Source organism: Castor canadensis, chromosome 15 (assembly GCF_047511655.1).
Source record: "Castor canadensis chromosome 15, mCasCan1.hap1v2, whole genome shotgun sequence".
NCBI classification, from domain to species: domain Eukaryota; kingdom Metazoa; phylum Chordata; class Mammalia; order Rodentia; family Castoridae; genus Castor; species Castor canadensis.
This window is the reverse complement of record NC_133400.1, coordinates 72,992,197-73,012,584: the sequence shown is the minus strand read 5'-3', so window position 1 is coordinate 73,012,584 and position 20,388 is coordinate 72,992,197. Positions and strand designations below refer to the sequence as shown.

The following is a 20,388-nucleotide window of genomic DNA, read 5'->3' as shown; positions in this document are numbered from 1 at the left end:
AAATGCACAGCCCTGCTGTGTTGGTAGGGCACCATGTGTGACTGGGTGGCAGAGGGGGCTGAAATGTGCAGTAACTGACCTCCTTTGGTTAGGGCTAAACAGCTCACCCATGCAAACACATGTCATTAGAAAATTTTAGGCTGGGCTGGAACACTGTGCCCTGGCTGTACCTCAAACCATCCTCCCTCAAGTGGCTGGTCCAGGAAGAACTAATTTTACTGGAACATAAATAATCGAATGGAAGCTTCAGAGGATCTTTTACAAAGATAGCATAATGAAAAAAGACAGATTGTCCTTTGACAGAAGGTTCGAAATCATAAAAGATGTCAATATTCCCTAAATTAATCTATAAATTAAATACTGTTTCAATGAAAATATCCTAAGAAACAAAGAATCAAAAAAGTTCATTTTAAGGCTCAAATAATAAAATAAAAGTAGCCAGCAGAATTTTGAAAAAGCAGAAAGTAATGATAAATATGAGTCCTACCAGTTTAGAAAAATGCTGTAAAACCATTATAATTAATAGAACATGGTAAACATGAGCTGTGGCTAAATGAATTGAAAAGAACACAGCCCCAAGATAATACAAAAAATTATTTAAAAATTAAATACACTCTATTAGTGAGTCTAACAGACTTTCATATATTGTTAGTAGGAATGTTATTTGATATAATCTTTATGGAGAACACTGACAATAGATATGAAAATAAAGATACACCCTCCTAGATATAACAATCCTATTTGAAATTAAACTCACTCATATACATGCTAAATGAACTATGTACAAATACAGTTATTGAAGTCTTGTTTGTGGTAGCATAAGATTTGAGCTATCTAAATGTCCACTAATAGGATATAAATATTTGTCAAATATATGAAAAATTAAACAACCATGACAAAGACTGTGACAATAATATATGAAGTGGAAACTGCCTGACCAGTATACATACCAGTTATCACTTCTTTGTAAAAATAACACACACACAAGCAATGTAAGTATGCATACATACTTACGTTGACTTGACACATACACTAGCTCTAGAATTATACACAAGACAACAGTAATGCAGTTGTATTTGAGTGGTTCTAAGTGGCTGCAAGTCTAGCACAGGAAGAGTTATACACACACACACACGCACACACACGATATTTGTGCATTACTGATTTTTAAAAATTCAATTGCTTATGTTACCAAGTAACTTTGATTTTTAACAATTATTCACTCATTTATGGTGGTACTGGGTCTTGTGCTTACAAGGCAGGTGCTATACCACTTGAGTTACACCTCCAGCTCTGATTTTATTTTTATATTTGTTTTCCTAATGTTACACGTTAGAAAATATAAGACAACCTTAACTTCAGTATGCATATGCCAAACTCATGCTGAACATCCACTCATGGGCAAATATTTAAAATGGTATCACGGAGACTTACAATTTTGCATCTTCTCTGTAATCATCCAGACCCTCATCATAGGATTTTGATCTTTCTGTCTTTGAGTTTGGCTGGCCATCCAGGCTGGGAGGTCCAACAGATTCTGTAATGAAAATCCAACATTCATACTTTATGAGTGGTTTCTTTCTTTTAATGGTGAAAAAATGTGACATACTATTGTAAGGTATGATTTGCAAAAGTGCTCTTTAGTCATACCTTGGTCATGGGAGAGCTGACGCCGAATTATAGGGGCTGAAGTTGTGAGGCTGGGAGGAACTGTTGCTATAGAGGGGACCTGAGAAGTAGAGGCTGAAATCACGGCAGAAGCAGGGATATGGGCAAGGTCATGGTCGATGCTAGGGCTAGTCGGCTCATCTACAGGAAAACAAATACTGGAATGTTAATGACCTAATTGTCAGTAGTAATACAACCAACAGTCAATAATCATTACTAACAAGGCCAGATGAAGATTTTAACACCTAACCACCCAAGAACCAACACATGATATACTTGGTCCACTAAAACTCTCCTTACATAGATGTTATCTAGCAATTCCAAATAATTCTGAAAAACCTAAGAAATTACATGAGTTGTTTCTTCTACCAACCAATAACTGATAACAAAAGTACCCCAAATTTATATCTGTACATATTCAGTATCTAAACTTACCAAGGCAGAGCAACATTCATACGCCACCTTAAAAAACTTTCCAAATTCTTATTAGATTATCAACTCAAGGAACTAAGTCACATGATTTGACTAAGGCTTAACTTTTGAAGTGTCAATTCCTGAAATCTTTCATCCCCCCCCCACTCCTCTATAAGTCTATCTTTCATTTTTGTACAAAGGCAAAAAAGCTCAGTCTACAACTGCCAGAAGAAGTTGTATTACGAGGACTGCTGCTCGTTTATTTGGCATTTTCTTTATTTTGTAAATCAGAAAGTGCTACTCTTTTCCAGACAAATGGTGGTCTTGCCCTTTGTACCCTTGTAGAAATATGAATGTTGTAGGTGTTATGAATTTTAAGCTTCTGCAAAGCCCATCATATATAAAAATTCGTATGCACACATAACAGCCAACAGTAACAGTGCTTATTAGGTACAAGAACCATTCTAATACTTCATGTACACTCTGTCCTGCAATACTTATGAAATCCTGGTACTATTTTACAGATGAAGACACAGACAGATTAAGTAACTTATATAAAGGTGCAATGCTTACGGAGGAGAATTTCAACCCAGTCTGATACCTGAGGGTCTTACTTTGTACTTGCTCCATTGGTGAACAATAGCTTTGGTCAAAAATCTTACTCTTACTATAAAAAACATCAGTGCTTTAAATTCTGATATTTTGGGCCAAGGGAATGCAATTTAAAAACATGTCAGAACTATACAGCTGGAACTACTAAAATTAAATGCCTCATAATAAGATTCTTTAAAAAAATAAATACTGATAAAACTGGTTTGATTCCTTGATTCAGAAGGTAAGCTACTTTAATTTTGGTATTTCAACAAAGAGGACTAATGTTTGCAAAATTCTAACATTTCCAGTTTATGGCTAAAATCAGTAAATTCTGATTACCTTAAGCTTATTTTGTAGTCTTACAATTTTCTTTAAAAGCTGCTCTTTATATTTTAGCAAAAGAAAACATTTTGGAAACTTCTCTATCAGCTACTTATTACTAAGTATATAACGGTTTATTTTCATAACAGTGAGAATCTAAGGGTCCTTTTTTCCAAAAGCAAGGAGACAAGTCAGGTTTTTTAATTAATTCAATGAAAATAAAACTTAATTTTACTAGAACTTGTTCTAGTTTTAACTATCATTAGGATTTAAATCACCATAAATTTAACAAAATTTCTTCAAGTGATACATAAGCATAAAGTAAGTTGGTTTTATGGAGTCCGTTAATTTACAATTGTATGAATCATACTCACATGAGTGGGAAAAAAACCAAGTTCTTTAGAAATTATCTGGCTTACACAGTATTTATTGATAGTTGGAAGAGATTTTTATAGCAAAGCCACTCACCAGAATGGCTCATATGAAATCGACTACACAAATTAACATATAGAAAAAAGGTATTTTTAAAAAATTAGATGGTGTTCCTATAAGACACTGTTTCTCAAAGCTGAGCGCTACAAAAAATGGCAATACATGGAATAAGACAAGGATGCCTACACTCATCAGTCTTACTCAACACAGTAATCACAGCCAGATAAATTAGGGAAGAAAAATAAATATAAGGCATCCACACTGGAAGTGAAGAATTTAAACTGTCCTTGTTTGCAGATGACATAACCATACATGTCTCTAAAGACTCCATCAAAAAAGTGTTAGAAACAAATGAAACCAGTAAAATAGCAGTATACAAAGTCAACATAGAAAACCAGTAACATTTCTATACACTAATCATTAGACTCTGACTATCTGAAAAAGTTAACAATCCTATCTGCTACAAACCTCCCCCCAAAAAAAACCCTAGGAAAAAAGTTAAAGAGGTAAAAGATCTCTGAAATCATAAAATGCAGATGAGAGAAAATGAAGAAAACACAAATGTAAAAATAGCCTGTGTTCATGGATTGTTAGAACAAATACTGCTAAAATGTCCTTGTTACCTAAAACAATCTACAGATTGCCCAGGCAGCAAAACCAAAAGTAGACAAATGGAATTACGTTGTAAACTCAAAAGCTTCTGCACAGCAAAGGAAACAACCAACAAAACAACCAACAAAGTAAAAGGACAACTTATAGAATAAGAGAAAATATGTGGAAGCTATACACCAGATAAGGGGTTGAAACACCCAAAATATGTAAGTAACTCAACATAAAAAAACATATGACCTGATTTAAAATTGAGCAAAAAGAACTAAGTAGATATTTCTCAAAAGATGATGTACAAATTGCTAGCAGGTAAATGCAAACATACATAACCCAACCCATCATTAAACCATGAAGGAAATATAAACCAGAACATCAGTGAACAGCTGTGTTGGTTTGCATTAGAATTAGAATGGCTATTACATAAAAGATAACAAGTACTGGTGAGGATGTGGAACCCTTGCACACTCTTGGTGAGAATATAAATTAGTACAGCTATTATGAAAAACAGTATGGAGGTTCTTCAAAGAATAAAAGATAGAACTACTATATGATCTGGCAATCCTACTACTGGGTATATATCCAAAGGAAACGGTATCAGTATGTTGAAGAGGCATCTGCACTCCTATGTTTATTACAGAGGAATTCACACATCCAACATGTGGAATCAGCCTAAGTGTCCACCACCGGATAAATGGATAAAGAGTATGGCATACATACACAATAGAATACTATGCAGCCACAAGAAGGATGGAATTCTGTCATTTCCAACATGGATGAACTTGGGAGAATATTATGTTAAGTGGAATAAGCCAGAAACAGAAAGACAAATACCATATGATCTCACTCACATGTAGAATTTAAAAATGTTGAGCTCATAGAAGTGGAGTATACAAGAGTGGCTATCATAGTCTAGAGATAGTAGGGGGTGAAAAGGGATAGGGCGAGGTCGGCTAATAGGCCCAAGCTGGGGCTAGACAGGAGGAACATCTATCCTGTATTCTACAGCACAACAGGGTGGTTATAGTTAGCAATAATATGCTGTGTATTTAAAAATATTTTAAAAAGTATTTAGAAAATAGTATTAGAAATAAAGATAAATGTATGAAATGAATAATTTGATCATTACACAATGTACTCATGTAATCAAACATCAGTGTACCTCACATAGTTAAGATTATTATGTCAGTCAAAAATAAAATTAAAAAGGTAGAATAGACTGTATTTCTTGCTTCCTTTGACAAACATGTATCTCTCCTACAGCACTCTATGTCCAAAGCTGCAACTTAGAATACAAGAGATAAAAAGACTTTCTGATGTAAGGGATTTGTGAGGATTCCTTCTTCAGACAACATAATTACTCCAGAAAGAAGCACATAGCTGATGTACTTTAAACTTTAGAATAGTTGAGAATAATTTCATGTAATTCAGTGAAATTATCAGAATTTCTGGCACAGACTGCATTATCTTTTTAACTAAAAATGTGGAACCTGAATACACTGATTCTATCCTAACTCCACAAGATGGTACATTCCTTGCAAACACCCTGAAGAGTCAATCTATACATACCATGCACCTATTTGTTTAACATCATTGAGATTTTTCCTTGCTCTTATAGGAAAAGGAGAATAAATGCCATTAGTAGATTTGTTTTAAAAAGAAATTCAAATGTGTTAAGTGTCTTCTTTTTATTGTCTTCAGAGATACATATTCAGTTGAAAGCAAAGGAGGTAAACATAGGCCAGCGCTGATGGCTCAGGCCTGTAATCCTAGCTACTCAGGAGGCAGAGATCAGGAGAATTACCATTCAAGATCAGGAGAACTGCCATTCAAGGTCAGCCTGCGCAAAAAGTAAGACCCTATCTCAAAAGAAATAGGCAACGCAAAAAAGGGCTGGTGGAGTGGCTCAAGTGGCAGAGCTCCTGCCTACCAAGTGTTAAGGCCCTAAGTTCAAACCCTGCTACTGCAAACAAAAACAAAAACCAAACAAACAAAAAAGAGGAAGGTTCATGCTATGTTGCCCAGGCTGGCTTCCAACTGCTGGGCTGAAGAGATCTTCCTGCCTGCCTCAGCTTCCTGAGAAGCTGGACCTACAGGCTATTTACTGTCAGATTACTTATGAACATTTAATCATTTTGTGTTTTGTGTTTACATATAAAAAGAGTTGAAATAAACTGTGTGTATGCAATAGATTAGCAAAATACTGATCACAACTAATATTCCTAGTTTAAAACCAAAATGTTTGTCTTTAAATCTTTGTGGTACAAGAGAAATACTAGACGTTAAATGTTTAATGAAATGTAAAAAATTTTTTTCCAGAAGACATACAATTAGTTCTGCATTATAGATAATTGAATAAATGAATTGGCTTCATTCTGATATTTTGGGAATAAAGCTAAGGCGCTCCATTACTTTATAATGTTTTCAAATATCAAAAAGTAATTTTTAAAATTACAAATTATGAGATTCTGAGTGTGACACAAAAGCAAACCTTAATTTCTTTCATTATTCTTTTAATTGAAATATCGCATAAAAGTCACATATTATCCAGACCAATATTCTCCCAAAGTGTGTTTCATGGTACACTAGCCCCATAAGATAATCTAAATAAAAGAGTTCACTGTCAAATACTTCTGAGAAAACTGTAGACAATTCATAATATATAGTAGCAAATTAATGATTCTGACAATTCCTATGGTGAAGACAAAGATGTAACTTGTTGACCATTTAAATGGATTATTTCTCAATTTACTTGACCACTGAGCTTTTTCTTAATAACACTTAAGACGTAATGGAACCAAATGAAAGGTTGGTTATTAATTACCAAAGCTGTTCTACTTGGTTTCTGACTCAGGTTAAATGACAACTAGGTACCATTTGTTTGATGATTCTCTTGGCTCCAGATGGTGGGAAATGGTTTCAGCAAAATTAAAATTAAAAGTGGACACAAGATACCTCAAGTGTTTTTTTTTAAAAGGAGAATTGATACTAGAAATAATTTTTTAAGGAAGATAAAAGCTAACTGCTCTGGTTGCAGTACAACTTATAAATTTGAGAACAAATCACACTGTAAGAATTCTGTGGCTATGGGACTACAGATCCTACTTTTCTGAAAAGATTCCTTGCAATCAATGTACTAGGCAAGATCTAGAAATGAACTCACCTATAAATGGTATGGAAGCCAAGGAATCACCAGGTGGACTGGCACTAGAGGCCTTCCTCTCCTCCATTCTCTTTATATGGACCTCTCTGCGAGCATCATTCGGTAGCCAGCAGGTAGTGTCTGACCCGGTCTCCTGGTCATTTACTGCCAAGATGTAAGACTGATGTCTTAAAGGCTGTGGTGTTTGGCGACCAGATGGAGGCTTTTCTCTCAGGATGACAGGTTCTTTATTATCTAAACCATGCGATTGCTGAATTTCAGCCTCTTGTAAACTTAAATCTTCATTCCTTTGACTGACAGGTAATTCTAAATCTGAAGTACCTAAATTCTCCTTCATCTGAGGGCCAGGCTTAGCAGAAGCTCCAGATAAAGAGGGGGATTTCCCAGTCTCCACTTCAGGACCAGGAGTGCTTTCGGGTCGGAACCATGTCTGCTGATTCAATAGACTGTTTTGATGCAAGTGATTTACTGGTCTTTGGTCCTTGACAGAAACCAATGAGCTCTGGCTGAATGATGGTTTTGAGACATGTGTAGAAGGTGCTTTCAGAGAATTACTTCGGATTTTCACAAGAGGAGACCTGTCTTGTGAAACACCTCGAGGCAGTGACATTCCACTAGTAGTTTGAAAATTTCTGTTGGGCTGTAATGGCTTTACATCTGGTGGAAGTTTTTTAAACGGAGACACAGATCCTACTCCTCTGCCACTCATTCGCCTGTTATCAGAGTTAACAACACTTGGAGCCACAGTCAAATTTGAACCTCGAAAAGATTTATGAATTTCTTGCTGCTTGGGTCTTTCATAAATACCTCGTCTATCATCCTGTTCAGTAAATCCACTCCACTTATAAGTCTGTTTTCGCTCCCCATTTGAATCAGGGATTTGACTTTCAGAATTGACATTTTGTAAGCTTTCACCTTGCCCCTCAATGTAATCCCATGAACGAGTTCTATGATTACTAAAACTAACAGAAGAGGAAGTCAGTGTTCCTTGAGATGCACTTCTTGGACAATACTTCATTAGCACAGAATCCTCTAGTCTTTCCTGGGATACACTGCGCTGCCGGATCTGAACGGACTGGGGCACTCGATCATGGGAGGTGCTTCGACGTCGTACCTGCAAAGTAGTGCGAGTGGGTACCACCTGGTTATAATCAGTCGTGCTCTGAGATGCTGCTCTTAAACTATCCAATCTTTCTTGAATTGTCCGACAACCTATGTGCAATCGTCTGTTATCAATATACTCTTTATAAGTCTTATAGTTTTTCCAGTCTATGTGCTGATGGGAATTTGGAGAATAGTGATTGACAGACACAGAAGGAGAATCCACAGCTTGAGATCTACTGCTTGAGATTCCTTCTGAATGCCCACTGTAATTTCCAGATTTAAGTAACATCCCAGAAGGTTCCAGTGGTCTGGAGCCTGAAGTCTGATGAATCAGATGGGCAGTGGGAATTGAGGATGGTGATGTGGTCCTTGACACTGTTTTTGAAGAGGTCTGGTCACTTAGCCCATACCTCACTTCTTCAGTTCTATGTGAAGGACCTGTGTGGTTGTTTCTGTTGGACAACACGTCTACAACCTTCTCAGAAGGCACAATGACAGTCCTTATGCTTTCGTTGCAAACGCATACTGCTGTGTTTGATTTTGCAACATCTGTTGGTGATGGAGGCACTTGTATTTCCATTTTATAGGCCCGGCCAGGTTGTGTCAGGACTGGGGTACTGGTTTGCTGTTTGCTTACTGATGAGTCTGGAGGAGATATTTCAATGGGTTGTGCCATGGCTGGAGGGGCAGATGGCAACCAAGGATAGCAAATTGGTGGCGGTTCGGGTATGTTACGGGCATTGCCACTGTAGGCTTCATTGCCTTTTAGGTAGGCATCTTGAGAATATGCCTGTATGGAAATCAGAGAAAAGTGTCACTTCAAATTCATAAAAAGAACAGTATGTCCCATGTTTGCACTACACCATTTTATTTTACTAACCCTGTGTTGTTCCTGAGTGAGACTCACTATAGCATGCATACAAACACAAGAATACTTCACAAATATCTAGAAAAAGCTGTCTGAAATCAAATAAACTGTAGAATTTGCAACAAATGCAAACTGCAACTATTTATTTTCTTAAATGATGTGAGACACATCAAGTTTTCCCCAACAAACTGGCGATAGCAATGTTGCTTGTAAAATTCTCCCCATTCAAGCTTTGATTTTTCAGCAGTCGACAGGTTAAATGGCTGCCTAATAAACCCGGTAAAAGAAGATTCTTATCTTTTGCCAGAGAGAAGGGAAAAAAATACTAAAAATAAAGCTTTAACCAAATATATTTCTTTTTTAGGCACTAATCCTTTCATAAATTAAAGTATATTGAAGTGTTTTATCAACTATCACAGAATCCCCAATAATAATTGGTTTTGATAAAATAAGTCCTTAACAGTCATGCTAAATATTTTAATATTTAAAATAAGAAAATGTGCATGTTTAAGAAATTAAGCACATATGCATTAAAGGCACAAAATATGAAAAAAGTAATTCATTTTTCTGAATATAACTTTTGCTTTTTATTTTAAACTAATGCAAAATTTATATTGTATAAATTTATTTGGTCTCTTACTGTAAGAAGACAGGCAGGCATGCAGCTCAAATTATTTTTTATCAACTCTTTATAAAATTATCTAGCAATGTTATTAAAAATTTAAGAAGAACTGAAAGTAACTAAAGAGAGTCCCCAAAACAACTCATCGATACAACACAGGGGTTCAGCATCTCAGACAGTTAGGTGCAGTAACATATCTTTCCTAATCAAAACAAGCTTAACTCGATACTATCATTATATCCTGTCTTTGCATTAGACAGCTTGCAAAGCTCAAGAGCAGCCACAAACACAACAGCAAAGTCCAAGAGAAAGGGAGAGGGTGAGATACTTAAAAAAAAATACAACTGCAGATAAATATTATGTTTTAACATAAGTTATGTACAGGATACAAGAGAAAGCCAAACATAAACATAAAAATGAAGGAAGGAAAAACCATACATCACAAACACTTTCTGCAAATTAGTGAGATTAACACTAGGGAGAGATTTCTCTAAGCAAACTTACAATTTTAATTTGTAATAAGTCTATTACAAATTTCTACAAAACATGACTTTAAAAAGCAAGGAAATGGCTACTGTGCATTTCTTACCAGTGCTGTGACATCCTTTGTAAATTGTAGCTAGCAGAAAATAGGAAAACATAGTAGAAGCTGCTTATTGATATAAGGACAGAATCATGTTGTCATATTGATGCTGGAAACGGCAAGCTAAAAATACATGTATACTGATTTCTCTGGAAGGTACCATGAGAGGTAAAGGGCAGTGAAGCATAAAGAATAACTCCACTATCCTTCTGAGCATCTTTTTCTCAAGTTTTTATCTGGGTCTTATTTGATTTGTCTACCACTCTTGAAAGCAAAATGCATTTGGTGACATGCCTCCCTGACAGATATTTTCTTCAATATGCACTGCTGTCTGATAATGTGCTGCAAAGCTTCCCTTCTACACGAGCAACACTGATGTCTCTCATTTCCCCTGAGCTTTTTCCATCTCTGCTTCCAGATGACGAAATGAATGCTCTATTATGCATTTAAAATAGTACAACCTCCTTCCCCAGTAAATCAGAGCATAACTGCAAGCTGTCAGCTGACTGCAACAGCCTTTACTCTATGATTTGGGTGAAAAAAGACTGTTTTGTTAAATAGATTTCACTCAAAAATTTGGATCTTTCAATACTGTATCTTTTGTACTACCTTATTAGTTTATTAAATAACTACTGAATATACATAAAATATTACTGCAAGAGTAAAACTTGTAATATATTATAGAACATAGACTGGAAGGCAGTGAGAAATTAGAACTAAGTATATAAAAGAAACATGTGTACCATCATATCTCTATAGCATAAACACAGCAAATCAGAACATACATTTTGCATCTTGGATATATGCACAGACACAAATAACATGTTGATTACATCCACACCACTGCTCTTCTGTGACAGGAAACCGTCTGGATGAGAGAGCATCCTGTACTGTCTGATACAGTACTTCCTGCAGCGGGGTTGTATCATCTCATTATATACCACCTGAAAAGGAGGGCAGGTCCCCCACAGCCAGTGCTGTGGGGGAAGCTGGTGAGCTTCTCAAGACCTCTATTATATTAGTGTACCTTGTGAAACTTTCAGGGGAAAGTACAAACTTATTCACCATAGAACCCTTCCCTCCACCCAGGGGTTTTAACATACTTGAAAATACTGCACTAGAACTAATAATTTAAAGATAACACTTTGTTCAAATTTCGGGAAGAATATAATCTTTTAGTAGTAGAAGTATATGACTGGAATTATTAAGTATTTTAAAAATTTTATACATGTCAGATATTTCTAACAATGGCAATTCTAAACAGTAAATAGTCTTTTGTTACAGGTCCCCACTTCCAAGAAAAGTTATGACAAAGAGTCCTTAAATTCACACATGGACCATGCAATAACAATAGACTGACTAAATAGAATGTCTAACACATACAGAACTATTGTCTAATGTCAGCAGATACAGCTGAAATACAATATGAACATTACTGAATTTGCTCACATATTCTTCACATATTAACACTACAAAAGCTTGTTTACCTATCTTTATTTCTATCTATTAATCTTCTTATTTAAAGGCAGTTTATTCTCATAAAATTTGGGAACCAATACCATTCCACTCATCATCCACAGGAAAATAACAATGTCTCTATGGCCACTGTGATTTAATGTGTATTCCACTGGCAGGCCATGGATGCCTTAGAATAATTTAGGAACATGTACGGCAATTTTGAGAAGTATGGTACAAGGCACAAATTGCTCCCAAATACTAGGGAGGTAAAATAGGAATTGACAGTAAGCATTTTAAAGTATGCTGTTCTCCCACAATACCTATAAGTGGACCCCTAGGCAACCAAATGCTTACTAAGGAATGCTTTAGACTCCTTCATGGGAAAGGATTCATAGGGTCTTGGCAAACATTGGGTGGGTGATCTGGAATGGAACAGAATATGCAGCTCTGAGGTGAACACCAAGCACAGTAAGATGGTTTTATATCCTGGGAACAGAACTGAAAATTCTCTGTCTTCAACACAGCTGTGACTATTTCACCTTTCTCTTGAATGCTTGGTTATAGGCACCAAATTTTTCATTGATTCATAATGGTCTGTCATGACAGTGTTTTAACTTATTTAATTATTAACTTCTTATTAATAATTAATTATTAGCCTCTTATTAACCTTTGAATTGTCAGTGGATACCAATTAAACGCACAAAAATCACCTAAATAAAATAATCATATTCTTATATAATGATGCCAAATCATCCTATATTAGTAAGTCTGTTGGAAATGGAATGACACGGAATTTTTTTTAAACCAGTGTCATTAATAATTATATATTTACTTATTAATAATTCTGTTTTTAGTTTTGTTTAAGCCTGAATGAACACTTCACAATGTATGTAGGTGTTTTTTGAAGGATACAACACTTAAGTTTTTCCAAAACTAGACTATGCCAAAAAGAAATTTAGTTAATTGTTCAATTGTTTTCATTTAGCCTTTTTAATACCAGCCCACATTCGTTACCCTCACATTTAAGTTTTATAACTTAACAGCAGTTTAAAAGCTTATTTTTCACACTGAAGCTATCCCTAATGAAAACAGAATAATAGCAACCCTATTATGCCTATTGTATCTAAAAAGTTCTCTAAACAAAAAAAAGGGGGGGATAAGTAAAGATGGCCCCTAGAATCCTTCACTTGGAATTAGAACTATAAAGAATATTAAATAAAACTTAATATTAGTAGTTTGATCTAGAGTATAGGTACCATGCTTATACTCTAAATAATCCTAAAATAATCTTTCACTTAAGTTTTTATTAATCACATCAAAATCACTATTACCATACTTATGATACTATTAAATTACCATACTTATGATACTTTTTTATTAAAAAAGCAAAATAAAATGCCTTGCAGAATAAAGAGACTGCTGAGATTACAATCCCTATCAGTTCATCTTTAAAAGGTTAATTTGTTAATCCCATTACCTATGGAAAAAAAGCAAAAATAACTACACATCTGCACAGTGGAATATAAACGGACCATGCTACTGTGAGGTGTGGGAGAAGGGAATGGTACAGGTAGGGGAGGGACTTGTATTTTTTTTAAATCTATGTTTCTATATTATTTGAAATTCATGTGCTATTCCTATAATTAGTTCAGTATTTTTTAAAGAACAAAATCACTACTACTAAATTTTAAAATATGAAAGAGATCTCTGAAATTCCTGTTCTTGTTTCCCTTACTCTAGGCAAGACCACTTTAATTCACACTTGGCAAATGTATATGTAAGTTTAAATACAGTATTATGGCGCTTATGGAACATACAAAGTGATTGCTTACCCTAATAAAATCAAAGAAAAACTTTCGTTAGGTTACATTTTTCATTTGATATTACATGTAGAGTGACAAATGGAGCCTAGAGATTTTGAGTCAGAATAACAGCTGTGACACTAAGTAGCAGTGGGACTTAAGGCAAACCACCAGGACTCAATCTGTACTGGACGGCAGTCCAGCACTGTGGTTTAGAGCTGCTCAAACATGAGTGCCAATGCTCTGTTCCCTATACTCCTAGATGAGTTGTTTAAAGTGGTTGCGGTTAACAAAGAATACTCTAAAGTAGAAAATGTCCTGGCCAAACATTAGACACACCTGATCTCCAGAGTTATCCAAATTGGCTAACTTAAAATTTAACTCTGAGTTCACAAACCAAATGCTTAACAAAGTATCTCGTGTCACACACTGAGAAAAAAAGCCCAAATCAAGCTTTCCTATCACTACTTCATTCAATGAAGGATTTTCATTCAGTTAATCCTGTGGTTTGACTGCCCCCAAATTCGTATGTTCACACTTATCACCAACATGATAGTGTTAAGGACTGAGGTCTTCAGGAGGTGATTAGGTCATGAGGGTGGAGCCCTCCCATATAGGATTAGCACAGATGCCACTCCACTGCCTTAGCCTTTCCCCCAGGTGAAGACACAGTGAAACGGTACCATCCCCAAGGAAATGTGCCCATACTACACACCAAGTCTTGATCTTGGACTTTCTAGCATCCCAGAAGGAAATTTCTATTGCTCGTAAGCTACCAGTCTAAGTTATTTTGTTGTAACAGCCCAAGCAGACTAAGACAGTTGGTGTCACTGTGAGGTGACTTGATGGGTGGTGGCTACTATAGCATAGACAGTACTTAACAGGGAACAAAATCTTTTTGTGTTTTTTGAAAATGGAAGAAAAAATGTTTTTATTTTTCAATACTTGCTTAAAATATGAACCCAACAGATGATAGTCTAAAATATTATAATAAAATGTGGTCCAATGGCTAGAGTACAATGCTATTCATTCTGTTAGTCTAGAAAATACATGTTGGATGAAAAACTGAGGCTCCCAAGCATAGAACTATCACAAGCACAAGTTTAAAAATTTCACAAATTTTTCTTAATTTTACTTTATGTCTTTCAATACTGTATCACTGTCAACTATAAATTATGGAATCTATCAGTATATACCTGTCAGGTTTCAAGCCTAATTAAAATTTCTATACCACCTCTTTAAGATGAGCTGAGTACTTCTGCTGTTGATCAGACAAATACATACAAATACCGTGACTTTGAAACGGGAAATGGTTTTTATAGTGGCTATAAAAATGTTCATGATAGTTTTTCTCTTTATAATGAATATTTGACCTCACAGGAACAAATACATCTTTAAAAGCATAAAATAGTGAATTCAAGATCAGCACAAGTACTTAAGTAACTTCTGAAGGCCCCTTATGGGACATTGTAGATATAAAATCTGTACTGGACACACAGTATTCTCTACTTAGGGTTTTTAAAAATCTCACATTCTCTTTGTGTTCTATAATAGCCCTAGAAAAATGACACTTGTAGATATTCCAGTGGAAAAAAAATCTATGCTGAAGTGTCACATATAGAACAATGTATTTTATGTATAATTATATATGTACTTCTTTGATTTCCTAGTGAGTTATTGTACATTAAAATGTGAAACAAGACTAAGAATAATTTTCTTTTATTATTAAAGGCACATGCTATTAAATTTATGATTAAAATAATTAAAATGACATGAACGAATTTTGTGATAGTATACCAAATTCCTACTTGATGAGCCTTAAAGATCTGTATGAACTAGATCATCAAGTGAACTAATTTTCTATGTTTGCAACACTTTGTATTTTACCTTTACTTTAAATGTACTAACTGTAAATAAAATATAATAAGACAAACTAAATAACCAAATTTCTCACTGACCATATAATTAGAAAATTATCCCTTCCACTGCACTAAGTCATGTGCTGCTTTTCATCTGTCACTAACAGGCTTTGGTGGAATTCAGTTCCTATCTTACAAACTTAGTGTGATTCCAGCTATTCTGTGAAATGAGCACTGTTGTTTCTAAAAGACATCCAACTATACCTTCACCTTGGTGAAGAAGGAGTATACTATAGATTAGAATATAGTTCAGATTTAGAATTCCATTCTATCTTCGGATCCCAAGGGGAAATCAAGGTATAGCCCTCACTGCATTTCTATATCACCTTTTAGCACTTTGTGTAAGAAGGTCACTAGAGAAGAATCGCTATTTCTTGTCTACTGACTCATGGCCACTGGAATAGTGAGTTACCAGGGTTGGAAATCTCCTCAGACAGCTTCACCTTCCTTGCTGAGCCTCCCAGTTCCACAGAACTGAGTACTTAGAAGAGTAATCTGATATCAAATAAGCCATTCAAAATAAAATCAACATACCTTGAAAACAGGGGGTTAATTTTCCTGGATTTCAGTTCATTTATATTTTACATGTCAGTAAATAGGGTGAGTTAAGATCTGCTTTAGTGATGTTTTTGTAAAAAAAAAAAGAAATGTATAAAGAAGATTATATAGGGCCTTTGTGGAACTAAGTTCAAACTGAGTTCTTTGTTTTCTTGAATTTAGCTATAAGTAGTAAGAAAAAACTCAGTTATTCACTAAAATGAATTACAGAAGTACTTCAGTGGCTACTGTCATTTCCTAGCACTGTTAGTGAGCAATGTTCAGTCAATTCCACCCTTCTCAATGGCCAAGTCAATTGAAGTATTATTTTCTTCAATGAAATCTACATTTTTATCATCTTCTTATTTCAGTTACATTTAAGCTTACTAAAGTTCAGTACCATTGATTTTTTTTCTTTCTAAAACTCAGGGGAACATTTTGGAATAGATGCTTATGCTTTCACTTACACACTTTCATTTCCTCCCACCTACTTTCCTCTTAACTTGTAGTAATTGTGAACTTGACTTCTAAGGGAACTGAGACTACTAACAAAGCTGCCAGGTCAGTTTAAGACAGTAATATTTATAAGAAAATTAGGCTATGGCTTTCATAGAACTTTTATCCTCATAATTTTTCTTTAAGAAAGGTTCCAATTCCTAGGGATAGGCAATCACACCCCCAGCTTTGGCTTTGGGTTGAAGGACTACCTCGAATGTAATTTGGTTAAACTGTTCAGAAATGTCATCCAAGAGTTCACTGTGAGACAAAAAATATCCCCTGGCACAAGGATGTCTTTTTTTCAGTGATGAGGATAGAAGCCAGGGCCTGCCTATGCTAGACAAGCACTATACCACTGAGCTACATCTCTAGCTAAAATGCAAATAATTGAAGAAAGACTTTTCATTTTTGTTTTTTATTAAATGTTGAGAATTCCAGATTCTGCTAAATGAGCTAGGGAACTTTTTCCTAGAATCTTTTCTTTATAACACAACCTACCTTCATCTCAAAACCATTAACATTAACAGTTATAAACAATTCATATTTGAATCTGAATAAATGAAACTTACCACTTGAAGAATGTCTTCATCTTTTGGCATAACACTAAGTTCCAATGTTGTATCACTGAAAATGAATATACAAACATACTATTTTAGGGGAAGTAGAAGTATATAAAAAAACACATAAAGGAAAAATAGTTAACTCAGAAATATTTTTCTTTTTGGCAGTACTGGGGTTTGAACTCAGGGTCTTGTGCTTGCTTGGCAGGTGCTCAACCACTTGAGCCACATCCCCAGCATAATTTTGATTTTTTAAAAAATATTTACTTTTCAAGAGCAAATCACTAGAATGAAGACACTTTCATGTACGCAAGTTAATAATGTACAAAGAGGATGTCCAGCCACATTTGTGCTCTTCATCATCAGTCAAGCCTTCTTCCTAATGTGCTAATTTAGAAACATGAAATATGTTACTTATATTAAACAGCCCTAAAACAAAACTCAGAACAATATCACCACACAATTGTTTATTGTTTTATTCAAGTAACAAACCAAATTGCGATTTTTATCACATACTCTCAAGTTTAAAACTTATTAACATGAAATAAGCAAAGTACCCTCAGATTTGTGTTCTGGGGGCTGAACCATAGCCTCCAACTGAACCCTTCATACTTAATGCTTTCAGCAACACTAAATATACTAATTTTAAAATATTCTGTTAACCTCAGAAATGAAGACAGTAAGTTTGCCATCACAACTACTGTAAAAATTCATTTTTAACAACTATAACGGTATCATCTCAAATACTTCTTGCTTTTATCCCTATGATTTAATTTTAGAACCTTTACAGTTCAAACAGCTCCAAGTCTTGTTTTATTTTGGTTGCTACAGATTTTCTGTTAAACATGATAGAGAAGTTTCTCTAGGTTTAAAAGGTCAAAGGAAGGCTGACGGGTATAGCTTGGTGGTAAAACTGCTTGTGCCAGGCCCTGGGTTCCATACCCAGCCTGTAAAAAAAAAAGTCAAAGGGAGAAATTAAGTGTAATTCTATGACAGAATTACACAGCTATAGGAAGGACAGTGATGTTACGTCCACTGAGTGCTTCAACAGTTAATCTAACAATACCATATTCCCTCCAATACAATCCAAAGACTAAAGAAAAATCAAATAACCACAAAAATCAAAAATCTAATAATATACTGCTTTCTCTTTTTAGCAGATTTGATCCATTATTTTTAGGTTCATAAATGTTGAGAATGGTAAAGCAATGAGAACCACAGGTTCTAATAAGTTTAACCAGTAAAATATGGAGGCACTTGTGTTACAATATTTGGAGAAAATACATACTGATATTTAGAAAAATTCTGCAACAATATATTTTTACACTAACACACTGAAGAATCTCAATGGCTTTGTGTTGCATTATCCATTTGTTACTAATTGCAGGCAAAAGCAGCATAGGTTATTTAAAGAAAATAAGATCAAGAAAAATACAGTATTTCTCTTAATTTTCCAATTGCTTTCATTGGCTGAGAAATTACAACTATCATTCCAAAGTGTTATTACTCTGAAAGACCAGCACCAGCAATACAGGAATTGGGTGGATTTTGAGGAAAACAAAGATATATTTGCAGTCACTTAGAAAAATACTATTTTTAAAGAGATATTAAAGGATACACTGAAAATCCTTAAGCTGTAGGCTGACAAAACATATTGGTGCATTTGTGATGATCTCAATTATTACGAGGAAAAAAAACATGGGTAGATTCCCATTGTCTTTTTTTTTTTTTTAGGTGGGACTGGGATTTGAACTCGGGGCCTCGTGCTTGCTAGGCAAGTGTTCTGCCACTTAAGCCACTCTACCATCCTTCCATTGTCTGTTGAAGAGGCTTTAAATTCATCACCTACTTTAGAGGAGATTTAAAAGAGCTGTTTTCGCTAAGAATTTCATTAAATATTAAAACACTAAAGAGAATACTCAGATAATTTAATCATGTCATTTAATTGTAAAAAATGACAATGTATTAGGGTATTTGTGTAAATAATTTAGATTACAATACAAACTGCTTTAAACATGGCTAGAGGAGCTTGATAAAAATCTTTAGAAAATAAAGAAATTCTACTGAATTATGCACAGCTGAGTGAAGCTAATAGAAACCATTAGATAATACAATAGTTATGGTGTTTTTGACTATTGGAAGAACCTCTTTGAACAAAGAGATGGTTAGGAAATCAGATACAGATTTATGACCTGTTCTTGACAGAAATTCAGTATGGTGACCTCTTTGACTTTAGGTTTTTAAAATTTGTAATGTAAAATATTCTAGGTGGGTGGGTTTAAGAAAAAAGATTAAATTATCTTTGAGATTCCATAGATTGTCTTAGTTAAAACAAATGAGTAAGTTTAAGCCAGGAAGATCACTTAGTAAAAGTCATTAAAAGTAATGTATCTTAGTACGAGAGTTCAAAATAAACTAGGTATGTATTTGTGTGAATATTTATTTTATTTTTTATTTTTCCCCTCCCCCTATTTGTAGATTTATTTTAGACAAATTATCTCCTTGTCACTTCAAAGTAAAGTGAGAAGCTTACAATAAATCTAAAATGTATGCCTCTCAGACCCTGAAGAATTTGAATCACAAATCTGACAATTTTACCAAAGCAATGCCACCAACCAAGCCATCCTCAGGTAGGTGGTGGCTGGCAAATTTTGAATGGATTATTCACTGCAAGGGAAAGTTCCACATTCCACATCACTCCAATTCCTTTTAGGAACACAATGCACTTATCTACTTGTACTGATTTATATACTATTTTTGGCCAGAATTAATCATGTATCAAGAATCTTACCTGTTTTGAATTAGAGCAATTACTTGAGAATAGGTCTTTCCAATAACACTTTCTCCATTGACTTTTATAATTCGGTCACCTTCAAAGAGGAGTGAAAAAAAACAAAACAAAACACATGAGGAAGTCCTGAAGAAAGAAGTATTTTAAAATAGTCTCAAGAATGTTCTTTTTTTTTTGTTCACATTTGCCCAGGGCCTTATGTATGCTAGGCAAATGCTCTGCCACTGATCTATACTTCCAGTCCCAAGAATGTCCTCACTGTTCATGATTTTTTTTTAAAGTACCTTTTACAAAAATAATTCTGAATTCTGATATATCCAAGTTCTTATGAAAACATAACCATGTTCTAAATAAGAGTTCTAGACAATGATGAATTTAAAAATTAAGTGTTCAGGTGATCACAGCTATACTATTCACACCCCTATCAGTTGTTTTCTGAGTTAGACAA

At 34.7% G+C, this 20,388-nt stretch overlaps 1 protein-coding gene across 12 annotated transcripts in view; it reads right to left on the bottom strand.

The window, feature by feature from the left end:
- The window catches only part of Arhgap21 (Rho GTPase activating protein 21), a 118,458-nt gene that overhangs the window by 20,110 nt on the left and 77,960 nt on the right, over positions 1-20,388 (bottom strand). For 8 of the 12 annotated variants that reach the window (XM_074056492.1, XM_074056494.1, XM_074056493.1 and 5 more), the window contains 6 exons: positions 19,941-20,019; positions 17,159-17,213; positions 11,161-11,352; positions 7,199-9,092; positions 1,651-1,809; positions 1,435-1,537 (listed from right to left, as the gene is read on the bottom strand). In XM_074056492.1, coding sequence (XP_073912593.1) covers positions 1,435-1,537; positions 1,651-1,809; positions 7,199-9,092; positions 11,161-11,352; positions 17,159-17,213; positions 19,941-20,019 — 2,482 coding nt within the window. Of the gene's footprint in view, positions 1-1,434; positions 1,538-1,650; positions 1,810-7,198; positions 9,093-10,381; positions 10,412-11,160; positions 11,353-17,158; positions 17,214-19,940; positions 20,020-20,388 lie in introns of all 12 variants that reach the window. The other 4 variants (XM_074056497.1, XM_074056498.1, XM_074056500.1 and 1 more) reach the window with 2 other exon arrangements.